Below are 21074 nucleotides of genomic sequence, written 5' to 3' on the forward strand. Positions count from 1 at the left end.
AATAACCTGAAATTGTCCGATTGTGCCCCGGTTCCTAACAAATAAACATGGTGCAGGATATGTTGAGTGTCTTGGTGACATCATGGTTGGGTGTTGCAATTCTAAATGTACTTTCTGATTGAATTTTGATCCATGGACGTCCTGAGCTATCTCTCTCGCTCTCTTTTATATATATATTAAAAGAATATACAGTTAAAAATACATTGTGAATTAGTCTTGTTTTTTATATATATATATATCTATATATATACACACACACACACACACACACACACACACACACACACACACATATACATATATATATATATTATATAACAAGACTATTTCACAATGTAATTTTAACTGAATATTCTTTTAATACCTTATTTTATTTGTTTAAGGTTGTTAGTCCTGCAGCTCCCGGGATGCTTATGTGTATATGTGGAGGGATGAGGGAATCTCTGATACGTGAGGAAGGATGGCGTCGAGTACATAAGATATTATAAAAAGAAAGAGGGAGACACTGCAGTGGAAATATTCAGCTCGTCTATTTTTATCTTGGTTGGCGAGGCTGGTTGCTATGGCATCGCCGGTGGGCACCGTTGTCATGTCGGCATCTGTGTGCGTTGGGAGCGCTGCTGAGGACTCACTCCGCAGTGAATCACGTCCTCAGAGCTGCGGTGACCTACATCCAAAATCACGAACACACAGGCGCGCTGTGTGCGTGTATGCAGAAGACAGACAACTGCAAGTGTGCATGCGTGCACCTTTTTCAAGGATGCGTTGAGGTTCGGTCAAGGTGGCTGTGTTAAATGAGTGAGGTACTGAATTAAGCGTCTGTGAGATGAAAGAGAGTGTGAGGGGGAGACGATATTTGTCCTTTACGTTTGCTTGTCTGTGTTATGTGACGAGACAAAAGTGAGTGCAGAAATAGAGACAGGAAAATTTATTTTGGATAACTTAGCTAGCCGGAGAGTCAAAGATATTTATTCAACTTTGTTTAATGAGAAAAGTTGCTATATGGTGGAAGTTGACAATGTACATGTTGAATCAACGTTATCTCAATGTTCCAATTTCCCACTGATTCAACAACAACAACAACAAAAAAAACGTTTGCAGTGTTGCTTGAATATAATTTTGTTCTCTCTGAGCATGTATGGGTATATCCTTACACTTCTGGACTGGTCGCAGATTCTCTTTCTTTTTCTGTTTCCTTTTCTCTTCTGAGCATCATTGCCGTTGCCTCTGCCTCTCCTTCCGCCATTTTGGTCACTGTGGTTCCAGAATACTCTGTCTTCACGTCTGATTGGCTCTCAGAGCCGTCCGCATGCACTGCTGTGGTGAGTCGCGCTGCCTGCTTATTGGCTGCTTGTTGTCAGTGATGAGTCATGCCACTCTCCGATTGGCTGGGGCTGAGGTTGCCTGTTGAGCGGTGATTAAGTCGCAGTGGAGTAGAGGAAAGTAGGTCATTGGGTCACCGGGTCAGTGAAGCATCCAGTGATATCAGTGGTTACAAAACCACAGTGTGGCCACACCGCTGCTGCTACCGCAACGTAGCTCTGCAAAAAAGCCAGTGGGTGCTGCACTCCAGTTCTCGCCTTTCTGCAGCCGTTCGTCCTTTCTTCTTTACGTAAGACTTATGGTATTTAGCAGATGCCCTTACCCAGAGCATCTTATAATCAGTAGTTACCGGGACAGTCTGAGGAAACTGAGTGAGGAAATATTTGCAAATATATATGTTATTCCATATATTGCAGCTAACAAGTTTAATTTATACTGCAGGATAAACATAATTTTAATAATACAATCATAGATGTTTACTTGTTGCTTGCCCAGTGTGCACAGGCTAACCAGTCGATAGTGTTGACTAATTTATAAAAAAAAATCTTCGCTAGAAGACTAAAATGATTGGTGATTTTAGGATTTAAGCATAACATTGGTTAAATTATACTTATGGCATGTGACTGGTTTAAAGGTCCCCTACTATGAATATCTTTTTTTGCTTTTATATAGGTCTTAGTGGTCCATTAATAATGTACCTGAAGTCTCTTTCCGAAATTCAGCCGCTTTGCAGAATTCCAGCCACTTTTAGCCAATCACACAGTGAGATTTTCCGCCATGTTGGTGAGTGCAGCTTAAAGCCAATGAGGAGGAGAGAGGCGGGACGGCCTATAGAAGCGTGTGGGCATTCACAGAAATGACTGTGCAAACTGGAAGTTGTATCTGCATTTATCCAGAAAAAAAATTGTATTAACCCACTGATTCCTGTGTGACGGAACTAAATAAACACATTTGTGCTCATTTTCAATTCCAATCACCAAGAAACTGTTCACATGTTTGGAAGCCACGACAGTCGGTTGAGAGAATATTTTATGGAAGGGGTGGGAAATTCTGGGTGGACAAAGGGGACATAAGGGGACAAATTCCAGATCCGACTGTCTGAGCTGCCGCTCTCTGAACGACGAAGCAATATGGCCGTAGTACTCTTTATACATATCGCCATTTCTAGCAATTGCAGGACCATATACAGGCTACGGGAACTTGTATTAATGTCAAATAAACTCATAAAGGGACATTTTCAAAATAGAGTACCTTTAAGAATGAATTACACCCAGAGTGGGCTAATTTAATCAGTTAATCTATGTAAAATATTACAAATAACTGTGAATGTTTTGAAAAGTGAAACAACGTTATGTTCATATGTGCGTAGCTGTATATGTTGCCCACTCTCCAGCTCTTGTAGAAATACTGATGTTAACATTGCGAATGTTTCTGGATGCGGTCAGCATTAATCTTCCAACCATCACGTCTTTTATGTTGACCTTACAAGTGCTTTGAAGGGCCTTGCCCATGACATTTTGCTGCTGTAGTGTGGAGGCGGGTCAGTGGAAAATGCACTCGAAGGTCAAGCTGACCACAGAGGTCAGGCTCTGGTCAGCTCTCTGGTCATTTTTTTTTTTTTTTATTTATACTTTTTTTTTTTTTTTTAGTTCATTTTAATAGTAGTTCATTTTAATCTCACGTTTGATTTGTGGTTTAGTGGTTTTCCAGGAGTGTTTGTGTTTGTTTGGTATCCCAAGGAAAATAAAAGTCACATGTGAAGTTACAAACATCAGGTTAAATAAACCTGACTGCTGACTAAATAATCTCACTTTAGTGGCAATTTGTCTTGTTTTTATCAATAGGATGAATGAATGACACGCTCTCTATGCAGATTATAATAAAATGCTCGTTCTTCATTATAAAACGGATCCTGGTAAACCTAATGCAGTGCTTTGAAACCTTTACTGCAGCGTCAGTATAAAGAGACTAAGTTTGTTTTTTTTTATAGTGGAATTACAAAGTTTATGATGTTCGTTTACATGGTTTACATGATGTTCCTGTCATGGCTTTTACCGTTAATTGTTTTTGGGGGGAAAGTCTTTTCACATGTCAAAAACAAGTTGAGTTTTTTTTGACAGTTCTGTTGTTAAATGTGTAAATCCCTTTATAATCTTTCTGATTGGTTGCGTCTTGTGCTGTTAGAAGAAAGTTGAAATGCTTTATTTGATGTGGGTATGCATTTGAGGATGGCAGCCCTGCAGAAAATGAATGAAATGCGTGCCAAAGACACTTTGTCAATCGGCCTTTCAACATGGTTTGTGAATGAATGACCCTGTGCCTCTCTCTAATTTCATGAGCAAGTCCTTTTATGAAGCGTTTTGGATTAAAGGTGACAAATCCAACTGTACTTTTTGCTTTTGTTCTGACATGAATAGTTTGTCCTCTGACCATATGGCATTTTAGCACTGGCCTGTAGCAGTGAAAAAAATGAGGACAGTGTTTTTTCCGTCCTGTGCTCTTTACTCTGTATAATTAATAATTACAGGATTAAAGATGAACTAACTAGCTAAGGCTTAAAGTCTTTTTACCCCAGGCGGGCAGAGGTTATCTATTTTCTAGTGTGATTATCATAAAAAAGCCACACCTTCGTATCTCATCTGCCGAAAACAATCTTGTGACCTTTAAAATGGTTCTGCTTCACATCAGCCTTTTGTTTCCGCCGCTTTTGTCTATTGGTCCAAGCTGAGTCACTGTTTTCATGAATCCCACTCCTATTAGATGTTTAAGGGATTTTTTTTTTTGTAAATGTAGACTATTAATTGCTCAGCATGTGGGAAAAACTGGCTGTTCTGTGGTGTTAAAGAGTTTGGGTCTTTCCAAGGTTGCACCTTTTATGTTTGGGTTTAGATTTTGTATTTATTTCCCGGGGCCGAATTAAAGTATGAGAAAAGAGGTGAATGGGGATATTGAGTAAAACAAATTTTGAGTATTAAATATGAAGGTTCGATATGAAGGTTGGTGTTAGCTGTTTTTGGCAGAAATATATTTTTTTATGTTGAAGACTGATCCTTGATTTTTCTTTTCTTTTCTTTTTTCCCCCCTCCCTTGTCCTAGGCATTAACAAAACCATTTCTCAAAGAACATGTGACTGGTAAGTGCGTGTCTGTGTGGGGGTGTTTATTATAATGTAGGCAATATTCGCTCCCAGTATTAGGGAGGACAAGTTAATAAAAGATTACAGGGTTTGGCATTTTATTTAGCCCTTTGGCTTTTACACTTTTGACAAAAGTGTTGACAAAAGCTATATTTGTCTGTGAGTGAGGGAGGTTTTAGTTTTAGATGTGCTCAATTCTGTACCTGTTTCTCCCTATACTCTCTTCTACAGCTGGACATTGCTGTCATGCGGTATTTCCAACCCCATACCAGTCAAAAATCATGCTGCTACTGGGGATCCACTAAGTCTGACCTCTGACCTATCAAATCCTCTTGAAGACATTTAAATTTCTATTGGGTGTCCAGCAGGGAGAGACTCGCCCAAAAAAAACACCCTTTTGTCTTCATTGCTCGGGGTAATCAGACCTTCATCCTGCAAGCTCCTCGTCTTCAGGCAGACGGGGCTGCACTAAAGGTTAGAATGGTCATTTTTATTGCTTTGACATTTCTGTGAGCACGTCTGTCCTGTTTTGAGTAGAATTGGTTCATTTTGATTTTATAAATGCATGTTTCGTTAAGAGTAATAATTAAATCCGTTTTGTTTGGAGTGTTGACTTAGTGCTTAATTAAATGCAGGCTGCAATGTGTTATGAATTTAATCTGATTCCTTTTCTGTGAGCAATAGACTACAAAACTCAACGCAAATACCTTACCGATGTTCTCATGTTCTTTCCCATTTCCAGGTTCATGTACAAATGTCTACCTCACGATTAAAAGGCCTCTCTCTACTACTGCGACCCTGAACACGCTGCAAAATGACCTCCAGTATAGACCGGTGAGTCTTCCTTTGTCCCTTCCTGGGTACCATCATTGAATTCCATCCAGTCATAAAGCAGCTTCATGTACTCTGAAATGGTTTGAGAACTGGAAAATCACGGTTAACCCCACTTTGCCACCACACACCGCAAACCTTCTCTCAACATTCCAAAGCCTACGTTCTGTTGCCATGGCACCGCTTGGCCCAAATTGTCTTCTGTTGTCTCAGAGTGACCACTCACCGAGACCTTTGACTCGTGTGTGGATTCTCCCGGCTTAATCCCTGGATTAGCACCCAGTATGCCCAAACTCCATTTTGAGTGGAGCCAGCTCTGCATACAGCTCTCTGCTACATCTTTCCTCATTGTCTTTCAACTGGTTAAAGGTTTTTTTTTTTTCTTGTATACTTTGTTTTGGTATAATCGGGGTTCCGATGCTTCAGGGAATTTCAGAAAAGGGATTGCCAGTCAGGGAGAGTCACGGAATTTGATCATTTATATGCCAAATCAGAAAATTATCAGGGAATTTTGTTAATAACATAGTGCAGTTTCCAAAACCTGATGTGTATTTATGTGTCTTTGTTCCCAGTGAGTTTTGCTCAAAAATTCTTAAAAATGTGCAACATTCTAGAACGCTAAATCTTTGTGAAGTGTTGATAAATGTCCTTACACTCGCTAACTTACCAAAGAGGCATTTGACTTAAAGGACTGGATCAGATAAAGTGATCAAATAAAAGATTCGTGTAGAGTATGTCAGAGTTGGAGTTTTTCATTTACATTTTTACATTTACAAGCATTTATCAGACGCTCTTAACCAGAGTGACTTACAATCAGTAGTTACAGGGACAGTTCCCCCCCTTGGAGCAATTTAGGGTTAAGTGTCTTGCTCAGGGACACAATGGTAGTAAGTGGGATTTGAACCTGGGTTTTCTGGTTCATAGGTGAGTGTGTTACCCACTAGGTTACTACCACCCAATTCACCCTGTTTCATTCAGCATGCCAAGTGGCTCAGCACCCAAACATTATATTGGACATTTCTTTATGTGGGAGGTCAGTGGAAGTCAGGGAATTTTAAGTATAAGTGCTGGTATAAGTGCTCTGGCCCCCACTCCTTGTGTCTAGCCTGTGCTATGGGTAAAATTTCATAGTTAGTCACGTTCATCAAATTTGTCTCTTTTTGTTTTTTTGTGTGTGTGTGTGTGTGTATGTATATATATATATATATATATAATATTATATTTGCAGTATTTGTTGCATGACAGGTTTGAGTTCTATGCAGCTGGAGGTTTTTAAACTCCTTTTAATTAGGATGTTTCCATTTGCCGCCACCTAATCATGCCATCTATATTCATGGTTCTAGAAAGGAGAGCTGGAGAACATGGTCTCTGTTAATTAAAAAAGAAATAATAATACGCGTATGTGCCACGCTGTTGTGGTAAAGGGACATTTTGTGTCTTTAGGAGTGTGTTATTGGGAACTGGAGGATATATATTGAGAGAGAATAAAAAACATTGGCCTCTTATCAGTTGTCGTCCCCCCATTTGAGGCTCAGCGCAGCACCTTAAACACCATTAGGGTAAATGATTAATCATCTGTTTTCCCTCCAACGCCTGTGAGTCCGCTGCATGCGGTGTTTACACACGTTTACCCTGCCTGTCACTGAATGCCGTTTGATTATTTATTATACTTCTGATGCAGAAGTAGAACAGACCCCGCCCATTTAGTGTCTGCTAAAGTGTCTGCTTTAGGTTGATGTACACTGACATTTGCACACCAGTATTTCACACGGTGTCTCTCTCTCTCTCTCACACACACACACACACACACACACACAAACACACAGGCAAAAGTAAGGTAGCTGTGTGTGAAAACACATACGCACTCATGCATGCTACCTCATATGACGCTAATTTCAGAGTATGTGAGTGCAAACTAAATCCTGCTCACGGGGACATTTCCATATGCGAGAAGTCAGTACCCATACAAGACAACTTGTTTTAGTTCATCGCATATGAATGAAATTCTGAATGACCTTATCACTGTTTAATGCAAACCCCTCCTGCACATACACGCACACACTCTCACTCACATGACCGTTGTTCTTCTTGCATGGTGTCTATTTTCAGCAGCTGCAGTGTTTCATCTCTCCATGCACTTTGCTTTTCTGTTTATAGTAACGTCACTGCTCTTCTCTTGCAAATACGTACATCCGAGCATATATGTATGTATGCGCTGTGTATTAAGAACTGACTGTTGACCTGACTGTGCGGTAGATCTGTGGCAAACATGCGCATATCGGGTGAATGCGCATGTGCAAGCTCCTTCTTCATGCCATTCTCCAAAAAAAACAAAAAAAAACTCTTTCTTCAGGGTGGGGGAAGGAAATAACGAGGTGAGATTAGCAGTCCCCCTCTACTAAAATCTGTGATGTCAGCTGGCAGGGGGTCGCTGAGCAAGCTCAGGCGCTCCCCAGCGGGGCAGATGAGTGGAATTGCCTTCTGCCTTCGTAGCAGCTGAGTCACGTACTGCTGAGCCACTTCTAAATATAGATGAGATTGTGGAGTGCCTTCTAGTGTCCCAGCTGTGGCAGTGCAGGCCTTCCAGACTTCTGTAGGAATCTCCTCCACTGACCTACAAATCCCTTAAAGCAACAGTGCCCATTAAACTCTAGTGCGGTGGCAGAATAAAAGCGTTTTGTGTAAGAAATGAGTGATCTTGATCTTTTCTCTTGGTGTCTACGCATGTCATGTTCTAAAAACAATGAAATGAAAGAATTTCTCATGGAACTAGGTTGGCCCCATTTTGAACCTGGCAAGTGAGGGCTAGTGGCTGTTGAATACAGGTTATGGATCTGTGTGACTGGTTAAACTGGTTTTGATGTTGTCATTTCAGGGATGATAGCAGTATCTTCGATGGCTTGATGGAAGAAGATGAGAAAGACAAAGCAAAACGGTGAGAGGACAGTCAATGCAGAATTGTACGGAAACTTTCAAAACTTAGAAATTTAGCAAAATATGATGGTAGCGCCCTCTAATGGACACATTCATGGCATGTTTGCATGCCTAAAATTTCCAATAACTGATTTATAATTTAAATGAAGGGTTAAGGTTGTAACCCCGGTTTTTTGAGGGGGACAAGTGAGACATCTGGCCGGATGGTGCATCACGTGACCCCGCCTTCTCTTATAAAATCCCAGCTGGTCCAGAAAACCAGCTCCTTCTCGTATAATGCCAGTTGGGCATTCTGGGAGCCCTACCATCGAAGGAGAGCACCACTGGAATAAGACACTGACTGGACACCATTTCTTAAAAACACTCGCCACTTTAGGTCATAAATGATGGCGATTCCTTTAAGTGTATTGGTCCAGTCTGAGACAAACCAGGCACACGGGATGATATCCCTTGCAGCAATGGTGAAGCCGCAGCCGCCAGGGGGAAGGAATGTGAAAGGTCCTTAATATAATTACATTTCCAAGAATGAATAAGGGAGCGGTTTGACACCCAGAGGACGAGTGGTAGCTTGTTCTGTGGACTGTCGAAGCTCCATACTCTGCATGTGGGTACTTATGTGGGTTTAGATGTGAACAGGTAAAAAAATTAGGGACTGGATGTGTGCAGGGGGATTTATTAACAGGAGGCTGCACCATTCGGCCAAGCCTGAAGGCGTGATTTAATTGGGCCTCAGCGAATAGCTATGCAAGGGGCGTGCCCCGTAAAGAGAAGCTTGTAAAGACCTTATTACTGAATTTGAGTTATTACTGTAATGACCAATATGTTTGTGAAACTGGGGTATTAATGTGTATCAAAGTTGATAATTGAGTAGTCATTTATTACACGGTGTCAAATTTGTGACTAAGATATTGTTCATGCAAAGATCAAATAAAAAGGTTTTTATTGGGTCATTTAGAAAAGACCTTTTAAAATATGATTGAATGAGAGAGCCTTTTGTTAGTGAATACTGCACTCCATTGGAGGACTTGTTGCAGATAAAGATCTTCTCTATACATATGCAGATATTCAATCATTAACACACATTTGCATGTACCAGAGGCCCTTACAACATGAACAATGTCTGGACTGGATTTGTAATCCATTATATTGGAAAATTAACTGTAGTTCTTAAATGACCGTAAATGTCTGAATTGTAGTTCTTTATATGTTTATTTGTTATTACTTTTCTGTAAGGAACTGCGAGGCTGTATATCTGTATTCATCTGTGAATTGTGTTCGCTGTGCCTCTTCCTGGTGTGATAATGGAGTGCATGTTTGCTTTTTGCGGAAATGTCCCCAACAGAGTTTCAAGGAATAAGTCTGAGAAGAAGCGGAGAGACCAGTTCAATGTGCTCATCAAGGAACTGGGGACCATGTTGCCGGGCAACACCCGCAAGATGGACAAGTCCACCATCCTTCAGAAGAGCATCGACTTCCTGCGCAAGCACAAAGGTAACGTGACCGCCTACTCCTGCCTCTCAACCAGCTGGTACTTGTATATTCTGTGTTTACACTGTATTCATCTTTTTTTTTTTTTTTTTCAGAAATTGCTGCTCAGTCAGAGTCGAGCGAGATCCGTCAGGACTGGAAGCCTCCATTCCTCAGTAACGAGGAGTTCACACAGCTGATGCTGGAGGTTATAGCCAGTTTTTATGTGATTTTGTTTGCATATTTATTTATCTATGGTTGTTGCTGATGCACCGCATGCTCTGCTTTAGGCTTTGGATGGCTTCTTTCTGGCTATAATGACGGACGGTAACATCATCTACGTCTCTGAGAGTGTTACTTCACTACTGGAGCATCTCCCTGTGAGTAGTTTGCTTTTTAATATATGGGAGTGAGTGACTGTAAAATTGGGAGAGGTGCGAACAAGGTTTTGAGGCTGATTCTGGATTTTTGCTGTAGTCTGACCTGGTGGACCAGAACCTGTTGAACTTCCTTCCTCGTGGTGAGCACTCCGAAGTGTACAAGGCCCTGTCCACTCATGTCCTGGAGGGTGAGACGCTCACCCCTGAATACCTGAAGAGTGAGTTGGCTCTACTTTTCAGTCATCACTGTTAACTCAAGGAGGAGTTACACTTGAGTTATGAGGTTAATGTACATCATAGTGGTATGAGTAGTTGGTATAAAGTGTAAATTGTATCTAGTACTGAATTGCATTGATTATAATATCAGACTGGCCAGTGTTGGAAGTTGACTTTTCATACCAGAAATATAGAACAACCAGCGGCAATACTGTTTCGGTGAGATCTTAAACTGATTTTGAAGTTTTTTTTGTTTTTTTTATTTAATTTTTTTCTTCAGCAAAAAACCAATTAGAGTTCTGCTGCCACATGCTCCGGGGTACGATCGATCCTAAAGAGCCACCCGTGTATGAGTACGTCAAGTTTATTGGAAACTTCAAATCCTTAAATAATGGTGAGTTGTGCCGTTGTTATAAAGATCGCCTACTGCACTGTTCAAAATGGTCATTGTTTCATGTATTTGCATATAGCTTGTGACGTCGCATTCATCTTACATTTGTCTTTTTCTTTTGTATGCTTAGTGCCTAACTCCACCCGTAATGGCTTTGATGGAGTTATTCAGCGATCGCTGCGGCCCGCTTTTGAGGACCGGGTGTGTTTTATAGCAACTGTGAGGTTGGCCAAGCCTCAGTTCATCAAGGTAGGTTCATTCCCACCCATCCGAAATGATGAAAAGATCCAGTTCTGCTGTCTTTGTTTCTGCAGTGACCATGGTCTGATCCTTTGCACCTTGTATGTATGTGTGGGGGTGCCATTATTTCTCTTACTGGCTGGGTGGTGGAGAATGGCTCATTCACTTGAAGAAATGAAATGGCTCTTTTTTTTTTTTTTTACTTAAAAAAATTGTGAATTTCTTTATGTCAGGAGATGTGCACTGTGGAGGAGCCTAACGAGGAGTTCACCTCCAGGCACAGCTTAGAGTGGAAGTTTCTCTTTCTGGACCACAGGTGTGTTTTCTGCCTCTGGGTGCATATCTGTGAAGTACATGGCTCGACTGTAGGAACTTGAGTCACTGTTGAGCTTCTCTGAAAGTTGTGTGTCGACCTCCTGCGTGCAAGGACAGCTCTCTTGAGACTCTTCTCAGTTCAAATTCACAATCTTTATATCTCAGATATTAATACTCCCATGAGCCAGGAGCAAATATTAGCTGCAGCACAGTTAGGAAAGAAATTAACCTAAACGCTTTGTATATGTCTGTAATAAGCAACCTTTGTAGTCTGTTGAGCATATATGCACATAGTGTGCAGAAGGTACGCTTCTATCATGGAAACAGTGGGAACTTCAGACTGTCATTGAGTTTGCATAACAATCATGATGTACATTATCTTGTTCTCTAATACCCATCATTGTATAATGCTTACAGAAGGTTGATATTCATACATATACACCATTAACATACTGACCTTAATTGTATTATTTCCATTGCCATTTTTCAGTAGCAGATCATAATGTGCATCAAACTGGCCAACTGTGTTTTTAAAATGCTTTTGTCTCTCCTCAGGGCACCGCCCATCATAGGCTACCTACCGTTTGAGGTTCTGGGGACGTCAGGGTATGACTATTATCATGTAGATGACCTAGAAACGCTGGCCAAATGCCATGAGCATTGTGAGTAACTCTGTTATATGTGTGTTCTTATTTATAATAGTATTTATATTTACACTATTGAATAGTTATGCAGAGATAGTTTGAGTTAAATATCAGTTCTCACAATATAAATCATAAATGGGAATTCCCCTTTTACACTTTTGGAAAAGCAGTTGTTAATAAAGATAAGATTGTATTTTCATGTGTTTTTTTCAGATGTATTGTGATTCATGATATGGTCATTATTGTCAACTCTCTTTTCCCCTCTGTCTTGGCTGCAGTGATGCAATATGGGAAGGGCAAATCCTGCTACTACAGGTTCCTCACGAAAGGGCAGCAGTGGATCTGGCTACAGACGCAGTACTACATCACCTATCACCAGTGGAACTCCAGACCCGAGTTCATTGTTTGCACTCACACAGTGGTTAGGTATGGGAAAGACACACAGGCTGTACTAAAACACACACATAAACACACACATTTTTATACTGCCACTTTGATTGGTTCAAAACACTTTTGAAAATTAAATTCTTCTTTTTGCATATGTCTTCCACCGTCGTCATTGTGTATGTTATTATTGGGGCAATTATTGGGGCAATGGTGGTCTAGCAGCTAACAAAATGTCACTAAGGTCCGCTTGAGTAAGGCACCATACTCACACACTGCCCTCCAGGTTTCGTGTTGTACATTAATGTGTGTCACAATGGAAAAAAACTCACTTTCACTTTGATTTATAGGGTCCATAGGCTCATTAAGATTGATTACTCCCAGAATGATTCAATCTGGAAATCAAACAGGAAACTTCTCAGTTCTACTGTTCCATTTATGAATTACAGGATTATGGCCGTGTTTGTTCTTAGAAGCTGCATGGATGTGGTCTTGTTGCTGATCCTAATTTCAGTAAAATATCAAGGCATTATACAAATCGAATACTACTCCTGTGGTTTCTGAACGGACACAACTGAGGATTCATTTAAATGCTGAATTGTATTTGATCTTATCTTTTTAAAATATTTATTTATTTGTCCGTTTCAGCTATGCTGAGGTTAGGGCTGAGCAGCGCAGAGAGCTGGGGATTGAAGAATCACCTCCCGAGATCTCCACAGACAAGGTGAGAAGATGTTTCAGGATGTCTGACTTCTCTAAACATGAGACTTTTCTTTATGAATGACTGACCTGAGCAATCCTGCACTTACTTGTGCAATTAACAGCAAAACCAAGACTCAAGTTCAGAGTCCCAGCTAAACACCTCCAGCCTGAAAGAGGTGCTGGAGCGCTTCTCCCACAGCCGCACACCTTCCGCTTCCTCCCGCAGTTCACGAAAATCTTCTTCGCACACGGCCATTTCCGACCCAACTTGTAAGCGCTGCAGTTTTTTTTGTATAATCTCATATTCCTTGGGGGTTTGTTATTGATGTGTAGAATAGAAAAATGTACTTGTGCTCTGCAGCAACGCAAACAAAGCTGCAGACAGACCGCAGCACGCCACCACGCCAGTCTGTATCAGCTATGGAGATGACGCCGCAGCGCCGGTCCTCTGTCAGCAGCCAGGTCAGTGTCAATCTGGAGTGTCAGTCAGCATTTTCTGGCATCAATACTGAGACTGAGAAGTTTTTAAGTAAATTAATATTGACACAACAGGCATTCATTGGTTTTTGTTGGATCTGCTTGCATAACAAAAACATCTAGTTAAAAATCTATTTTTTGTTGTTAATCCCTGGTCATGGAAATTCATGTGTTGAGCATGGGCAAATGTGGTTTTACCTATTTCAAACAACCGAAAACACACTGAAACTGACCACATAACCCTGGTTAGATCTCTGGTGTGTTTTACTGTTGACTTCATAAGTCATTTTTCTGTAATTTTACTGTTTTACAGTATTTGATTAGAATTATTTTTTTTTTATAAAAAAAAAACTAAAAACCTCACAGAACACGATGAGCTGTCAGAGCGCAGGACAAACCATAGCAACATCAGTAGTCTCCCAGCAACTGCAGCCACAGCAACAGCTCCAGGCCAACATTCAGGTAAAATAATTCCCAAACTCCATCTATGAGACTCACCTTTTGCCTTATTTCACATCAACTAGGCTGACTTAAATTTTTATTTTGCTTTTATAAAAGTCTTAGTGGTCCCCTAATACTGCATGTGAAGTCATGATGCAGATTACAGTCGCTTTGAGATTTCCCCAGACGGCCTTTTGTGTACCTTTTTAAATGTTAATGAGGAGAGGATAGGCAGGACAAGGAGAGCAGCCTATAGAAGTTGAGGGGGCATTTACGGAAATAACTTCATCAACACCATTCACCAACTACAACAAAAAAAATACATTTGTACTCATTTTTATATCCAATCACCGAGCAAATGCAATGCTTTGCACGTTTGCAAGCCTTGATGGCCAGTCGAGTTACTGTTTTAAGGGAGAGATGAGAAAATCAGTGGGCCTTTATGACAACATAAGGTGACAAATTCCAGATACGACCATCTTGGACAGAATGGCCAAAGCACTCTTAATATATATTACCATTTCTAGCCACTGCAGGACCATAGACAGGAACTCGTATTAATGTTAAATAATCTCACAAAATGAAATTTTCGTGTCATGGGACCGTTAAATTGGATTCAGTGCTGGGTTAATTACAACTCAGGATCCTTCTTCATGCAGATTTAACTCATTCTATTCTTTTGGCTTTGCTGCTATACAATGTGTAACCATTATAAAGAATGTGGTGGTTTTGTTTTACCCTTCCTTCTTTGATAAGATAAAATATTTGTATTTGTCGATTATTGTCAGTTTCTGTTTCTTAATATCAGTGCGTGGACATTTGAGATGAACTGCATGATCTTTTTTGATTTCTAAGTGTCAATTTTAGAGCTTGTTAGCCTGGTGGCAGTAACCAGTCATTTCACTCCATTCTGCAGTTCTCCACCCAGCTGGATGCCATGCAGCACTTGAAGGATCAGCTGGAGCAGCGTACACGACTGATCGAGGCCAACATCCAGAGGCAGCAGGAGGAGCTTAGACAGATCCAGGAGGAGCTGCACCGGGTGCAGGGACAGGGACTGCAGGTGAGCACGGCATATAAAGTACCAACAGCACTAAAAATGTTAAATCATTGGTTTATTAGAATGTTCACACTAGTATACTAATGGCGTTTTTCTTCCTTTGCCGTCACACACACAGATGTTCATGCCACCTGGAGCAGCAGGATTGAATCTGGGCTCTGTACAGTTGGCTCAAGGGACAGCCGTGCAGGCTGGGGGCGCCCTAACGATGCAGGGGCAAGTTGTCACTGCAGGCTCCCTGCAGAGTAGTCTGAGCACGGGCCACACAGCCTCACAGCACGCTGTGCAGCAGCAGCAGCAGCAGCAGGTCCAAGTGCAAGCATCAAATCTGCTACGTGAGCAAAGCGGTGGTTTGACACAGGTACCAAGAATAAATGTAATGCCGCCGTTCTTCCTGAAGTGTTATATATATTTTCTTAGATTTATTCCCTTGATTGCTCCCCTCTGTCTAGTCCCAGCGGTCGTCCCATCCCTTACAGTCACCTCAGAACGCATTGCCCGCCTCGCTGTATAACACAATGATGATCTCCCAGCCTGCCCAGGCCAACGTGGTGCAGATTTCCACCAGCCTGGCACAGAACAGCTCCAGCGGTGCAGCTGTTGCTACCTTCTCACAGGATCGGCAGATACGGTACTAACTGCACCATGTCCGGAAGACATGTTTTTTTAAACTTATTGGTATTTTTTTTTGGTCCTTATTTCCTATTCTCTTTTGCAGATTCCCTGCAGCTCCTCAGCTTTTAACGAAGCTGGTGACGGGGCCCATGACGTGTGGCGCGGTCATGGTTCCCACCACCATGTTCATGGGTCAAGTGGTAACTGCGTTCGCCCCCCAGCAAGGCCAGGCCCAGACCATCAGCATCGGGCAGCAACAGCAGACACAGCCCACACAAGAGCAGCAGACGCAGGCAGCGGCCGTCGCCGTGGCGCAGCAGCAGGGCCAGGCACAGGCGCAGCTGGCACAGCAGCAGACGCAGTTCCTGCAGGTGAACACGGGCCTTGGGTCGAAAGCAGGCTGCATTGTCTTTCTGGGTTTATCGCCACTTTGTGATCGTACCAATCGAATTTTTATTGGCTGAATGATGGTGGGAAACGGCAGTACAATCTCAATCTGCATTGTAATTAGATCTTATTTGGACAAACTGTAATATGCACATACAAGTGAGGATTAAATTGCAGTTTTTATAAGAACAGTGGCAAAACAAACACATTCTTTATTATTCTGCTCTTCATCTAGACGTGGTCTTGCTGACCCAGACACATTATGTTGTCTTTTATGTTGTGTGCATTTTGGGTACAATTTTTGTGATTGAATTCATCACACTTTTGCTGTTTTCATGTCAGTCTTGTGCCAAATACCTTTAGTCATGTTGGTTTATGTGCTCACGTCTGTTAAATGTTTGTGTTTAACTCAGGCCCCTCGTCTTCTCCATGGAAACCAGTCCACACAGTTGATACTCCAGGCTGCATTTCCTCTCCAGCAGCAGGGCACCTTCACCACCACACAACCACAGCAACTACAGCAGCAGCAGCAGCATCAGCAGCTCACGTCCCATCGGCCCGAGAGCCTGTCTGACCGCTCCAACGCGCCCACCCAGTAGCTTGGACATGGCCGGTCGTGTGTGTGTGAGGACAGAACTGTGGTGTGGAGGATAGAACCAGGATGGCTTATTTACACAGTAATGCAGTATTTGGACACCCTGGTCTGAGACGCCACTCCTACTTCTGCACTGACTCCTGGGATCATGTGTCACACCTTGCAGTGAGCATTCTCCACTTCCTGTCCAGGAATCTCCCAGGGGATCCAGCTGCTAGCACTGAACTCCCCTATGGGCCAGCTTTATGGGCTTCTAGGCCAATAACTGGTTCGCTATCTAATGAGCAGTCATGACTGACAGATCCTGTTCAAAAACTCGCTCGCTATCACCACCTCTGTGGAGGTGGCCATCACCGTGGTAAGTAGAGAGGGCTTTGCTGATTGGCTGGCTCCTCTCTCTTGTCCAGATAATCTATCTCTTCTCTCGTCTCATGTGCTTAGTACGTTCAATACCCATTACAGGTTTAATTTATGCAGAACGTTCCAGACTTGTGCTGGAGCTGATGAACCAGACTTCAGAGAAGTCCCACAGAGCAGACGACATGTCGTCTGTCTTCCTCTCCCTCTCACCTCAACCCCCCCCACTTCTCTTTATTTTATTTTTTCATGTCAAAGTAATTATGGGTCAGAAAATATTTTTAAGAATGTCATGTGGATTGAACTTTTACTGTACAGATCACCTGTAAAATAATCTGTAAATATGTGGACAAAAGGAAAGAGAAACTAATATTTTATATGATGCATGAAAATCAGAAGCATAGTCTGTTATTTGTAGCTTTGAATATACTTTTTCTAGTATTCAAAGGAAAAAACTTAACACGCTTAAAGGCCGATATTGTCATAGACTCTTTTTATGCAGAGGGCTCTATTTGTGTGTGTGTGTGCGCGCGTTCACGCAGATGTGTGTGTTTGCACAAAGCAGACAATGATGGTCCAGACTGTAGATTGTGTCACAGTTTGTTACTCCTCCTCGTATTTTATAGCATCTAAATATATATATATATATATATCTCACACATAGACTGAGCACACAGCAACCCAACTTGAACTACATCTCTATGAAGCATTATGCAGTTATTTAGATTCCTGCTATAAAACTTTATCATTGTGTCCTGCGTTTAATGAACACATGCATAACCCACCCAGACAAAGATGTCTGCGAGTTTTTTTTTTTTTTTTTTCCAAAATTTGTGCCAAAGTTGTTATTCAGACGTCCAGGCTTGATCTGTTGAAGAAGCAATGAACCTTGAACTAAAGAGTTTAGCACATTATCATATATATATTTTTTCTTGCACAGAGATTAAGTAGTGGTCACAAGATGACCATCCCATTTACTAGACTTTATATGTTATTGAGGTTTTTTTTTTTAATTGAATGTCCTTTTTAATGTCTTTTTGTTGTATTCTGTTCCCGCACACATTCATAGTCTTCAAAGGAGATTATAAGGCAACATGACTTAAAGTCACTAAATGTATACGTTTAGCACTTATTTTTGTACATAGTGATCCCCCTTCTTCATGGACTACTTTAAGTATTACACAGAGTATTTAGGGTAGACTGGACACTCCAGATCTAGAATAAGATGCTCCCTGTTAGGGTAGCCATAAAATGGCATTATGATCCAAAGAATAGCACTTAATGAATTTTTTTCTTTCTTTGTGGTGTGTTTAACACACAATCCCTCACAAACCTCTCTGTATGGCTATTCATAGATGAAATAAAGAGTGGTGCAGCTTATATTCATAACCATGCCTTTCATATTATGCATTTTCTGAGATGCATATATATATATATATATTCAAATAGGAGGTCCATACCTGAGAAACCATACCTGTCATGACTGCTTACAAATGTTGCCCTAATATAGTATCAATCGCTGAAAGAAAATAGATTGTATAAAAAAAAAAAACAACCCATTACCTTTTGTTACAATATGCATGGTTATGACTATCAGCACCACTCATTTATGTTCCTCTTAATAGACGAGGCCAACATTCCCTGTCCCCAATTTTAACGCTACTTCTTCCCGTTACTGGGACACCATCATGCTTGGTGTGCTAAGGAGAAAATGCTCCTCAGCATCCTGCTGCTTTAAAGATAGGATTAAATAGAAGAGCACTTTAGAATGGATGAATGTCTAGTTGAAAAGTCCATGTGTGGTCCAGTCAGAGTTTATTTCTTCTTCTTTCCCCTCACCTACTCCTGACAATCAGGATGTAGTGTCTTTTGCGTAAGGACACGTTTACGCTTTTTAATTCAACCTGAGCACTTAGTGACCCCGACTTATATATACCCCCCCCCATTGCTTTTATAAATGTCAATGACTGGGTTGGGTGCAGTAGAAAGGTTCATTTTTTTGCAATTCATATCAAACTCTATAAATGGCAGGACACAAGGATGTAGAATGATCCGGAATGTTTAGCTTACTCAAGATATGCCTTTACTGATACTGTAGTCTCTCCCGGGCTGTGTCTGGAATGGTAAATACTGCATTCTGAAGGCTACTCATTCTCGACTCACTTTGCCATGAGAAGAGAAGACGAGCTATGCAAACAAAGCTAATATGTTTCCCCAATTACCTCCGCAGCTTAGCGTTAACATTTAGACATAGTTACAAACTATTATCTCTATGGTTGGTTCCTTTTAATCGGTTAACATTTTAACATGAATAAATAACCTAACTGACATGCACATCCTGACTAGTACCTTTAGTACGTTCTGAACATAGCCTGAGATTTTGTACAAACCGTTCACTTTGCAGTAAGTGTGAATAAAAATGTCCTCCTCCTGTTCATTATGCAGTATAGCAGTCAAAGTCTGTGGCGCTCAGTGACGGGAACTTGCAAATGAGCGCCTTGCATAAGTGCAAGGTGTCTACAGGGATGAGAAGAGTAAACTTTGATATTCAAACCAACTTTGCGTGTCATATATTTGTAAGAATGAGCCCAGCCAGTGGATTTACATATTTAAATAATTCTTCCTGGCCCAAGTCTGTAGTCTCGGTCACCAGAATTAGGCTGATCAGTATGGGCGAGGTTGTGCAGGTCGAAAAGTGCAACCTTCGGCACAATAGATCTTTTTTAGGGGAAAATATTGATGGCCCAGGTGGAATGTGAGCGAGGTGGCAGATCAGCGTTGAATGAAACGAATCATGCAGCTTTACAGCACACTCTCAGATTCATACTATTTTTACTATGTATCTCCACAGAAAATATATCCAAATTGAGCTATTTTTTTATATAGAAAGCTGAATATTATATAATGAGAGAAAGACTACATAGAAAACAAATCTATACAAACATTTGCTAAGAAGGGACCTTGTATAACTGCCTTGTTAAAAAGAGGATGGAAACGAACTGTGACACCGTCTAGGTCTGGTTGATTTTTATTTCCCCGCAAATTCAGATCAAGTTAGCAAGTGGCTGCTGTGAAGAGGTCAGTGTGAAGCTAATACTAATCAGTATTGCAATCTTGCATCATAGACGGGTCACTATGTTGCTTTAAAAAATTCCAATCAAAGTTGAAACCTTTACTTCAGCAACAACTGCTGTCATCACACCTAGATATTAATTAGATTCAATTCCATACTTTCACAATTACAATTTGCTAATGCAGGGACTGTCTCAGGTTGGTAATTTTCCAAATAATCATATAGTGCAATTTCTGATTCTTATTTGTGTCAAAATAGGGACGAGCAATTAATTATTGGATGTTTTGAAATCTTGCACAGCATAACAGTACCTCATTGTGAGCACCATGCTCTATAGTGCAAGTAAAAACCAGGTTCCTTTTATCCTGGCAACTATAGTGATCCTTTATATATATTGTAATAGCAGCAATTTCTTCATCAGCAGATCTCGGATTCACAGTGCTCTGGAAGCAGCCACTTCGCTTTTTTAAATTTTGGTATGACCTGAAAGCAGTAGTTCCCTGCACAATTGTGAATAGCTACAATTCAGATGGTGTGCAGTAAATAATGGGAAAGTATTTTGTATCCAAAGATGTTTTAGTTGAATTCTAATGGAAAGCCCAGCGGAGAATGTGGTGAATCATGTTTTAAATGTTCTGTAGTTCTGATGTATGCACTAGAAGTTCTGAATGTCTATCAGTGTTCTATATCTTGCTATCATTTAACCTTTGTATGTGTGATGTTCTTTGCAGAACACTTGTTTGGCTCTTGAAATTTATCTCTGCAGTACACGTTAAAAGTAAAAAACAGCACCATATATTAGGTATATTTTGCAATATTATATACTACCCCATAATTTCAAGGTGACCAATGCAACAATTTCAAAGATTAGATTAAAATATATTTTTTAAATTGTTATTGTTTTGTAAAGGTGCTAGACTATCACTGTTGTAAGGTGTGCTGCACTGGATTGATTTCAGGCCCTTCTTTCATTGACAAAAAAAAAGAAAATCAAATGGATACTTTAAGCAAACAGCAATGTTTGCTTCCCTTATTCAGTTTTGAAAATAAACCTATACAAAAGTCTGTGTCCTTGCTTACTTACGTCCATCTAAATCCATTAATTC

The 21074-nt window shown here is 40.9% G+C and overlaps 1 protein-coding gene across 5 annotated transcripts in view; it reads left to right on the forward strand.

Annotated features, from left to right (window-relative positions):
- Nucleotides 1-21033, forward strand: part of clocka (clock circadian regulator a) — a 29318-nt gene extending 8285 nt beyond the window's left edge. For 4 of the 5 annotated variants that reach the window (XM_029000272.1, XM_029000274.1, XM_029000273.1 and 1 more), the window contains 22 exons: nucleotides 4420-4456; nucleotides 4691-4933; nucleotides 5202-5293; nucleotides 8166-8225; nucleotides 9567-9715; nucleotides 9808-9899; nucleotides 9982-10071; nucleotides 10169-10289; nucleotides 10568-10681; nucleotides 10809-10927; nucleotides 11152-11234; nucleotides 11789-11895; nucleotides 12156-12303; nucleotides 12910-12985; nucleotides 13086-13233; nucleotides 13325-13425; nucleotides 13807-13902; nucleotides 14798-14944; nucleotides 15060-15302; nucleotides 15394-15572; nucleotides 15660-15927; nucleotides 16357-21033. In XM_029000272.1, coding sequence (XP_028856105.1) covers nucleotides 5274-5293; nucleotides 8166-8225; nucleotides 9567-9715; nucleotides 9808-9899; nucleotides 9982-10071; nucleotides 10169-10289; nucleotides 10568-10681; nucleotides 10809-10927; nucleotides 11152-11234; nucleotides 11789-11895; nucleotides 12156-12303; nucleotides 12910-12985; nucleotides 13086-13233; nucleotides 13325-13425; nucleotides 13807-13902; nucleotides 14798-14944; nucleotides 15060-15302; nucleotides 15394-15572; nucleotides 15660-15927; nucleotides 16357-16542 — 2547 coding nt within the window. In that variant the 5' untranslated portion in view covers nucleotides 4420-4456; nucleotides 4691-4933; nucleotides 5202-5273 and the 3' untranslated portion in view covers nucleotides 16543-21033. The remainder of the gene's footprint in view (nucleotides 1-4419; nucleotides 4457-4690; nucleotides 4934-5201; nucleotides 5294-8165; nucleotides 8226-9566; nucleotides 9716-9807; nucleotides 9900-9981; nucleotides 10072-10168; nucleotides 10290-10567; nucleotides 10682-10808; nucleotides 10928-11151; nucleotides 11235-11788; nucleotides 11896-12155; nucleotides 12304-12909; nucleotides 12986-13085; nucleotides 13234-13324; nucleotides 13426-13806; nucleotides 13903-14797; nucleotides 14945-15059; nucleotides 15303-15393; nucleotides 15573-15659; nucleotides 15928-16356) is intronic. The other variant, XR_003751633.1, reaches the window with a different exon arrangement.
- The last annotated feature ends 41 nt before the right edge of the window (nucleotides 21034-21074 follow it).

Source organism: Denticeps clupeoides, chromosome 13 (genome assembly GCF_900700375.1).
Source record: "Denticeps clupeoides chromosome 13, fDenClu1.1, whole genome shotgun sequence".
In the NCBI taxonomy this organism is placed as follows: Eukaryota; Metazoa; Chordata; class Actinopteri; order Clupeiformes; family Denticipitidae; genus Denticeps; species Denticeps clupeoides.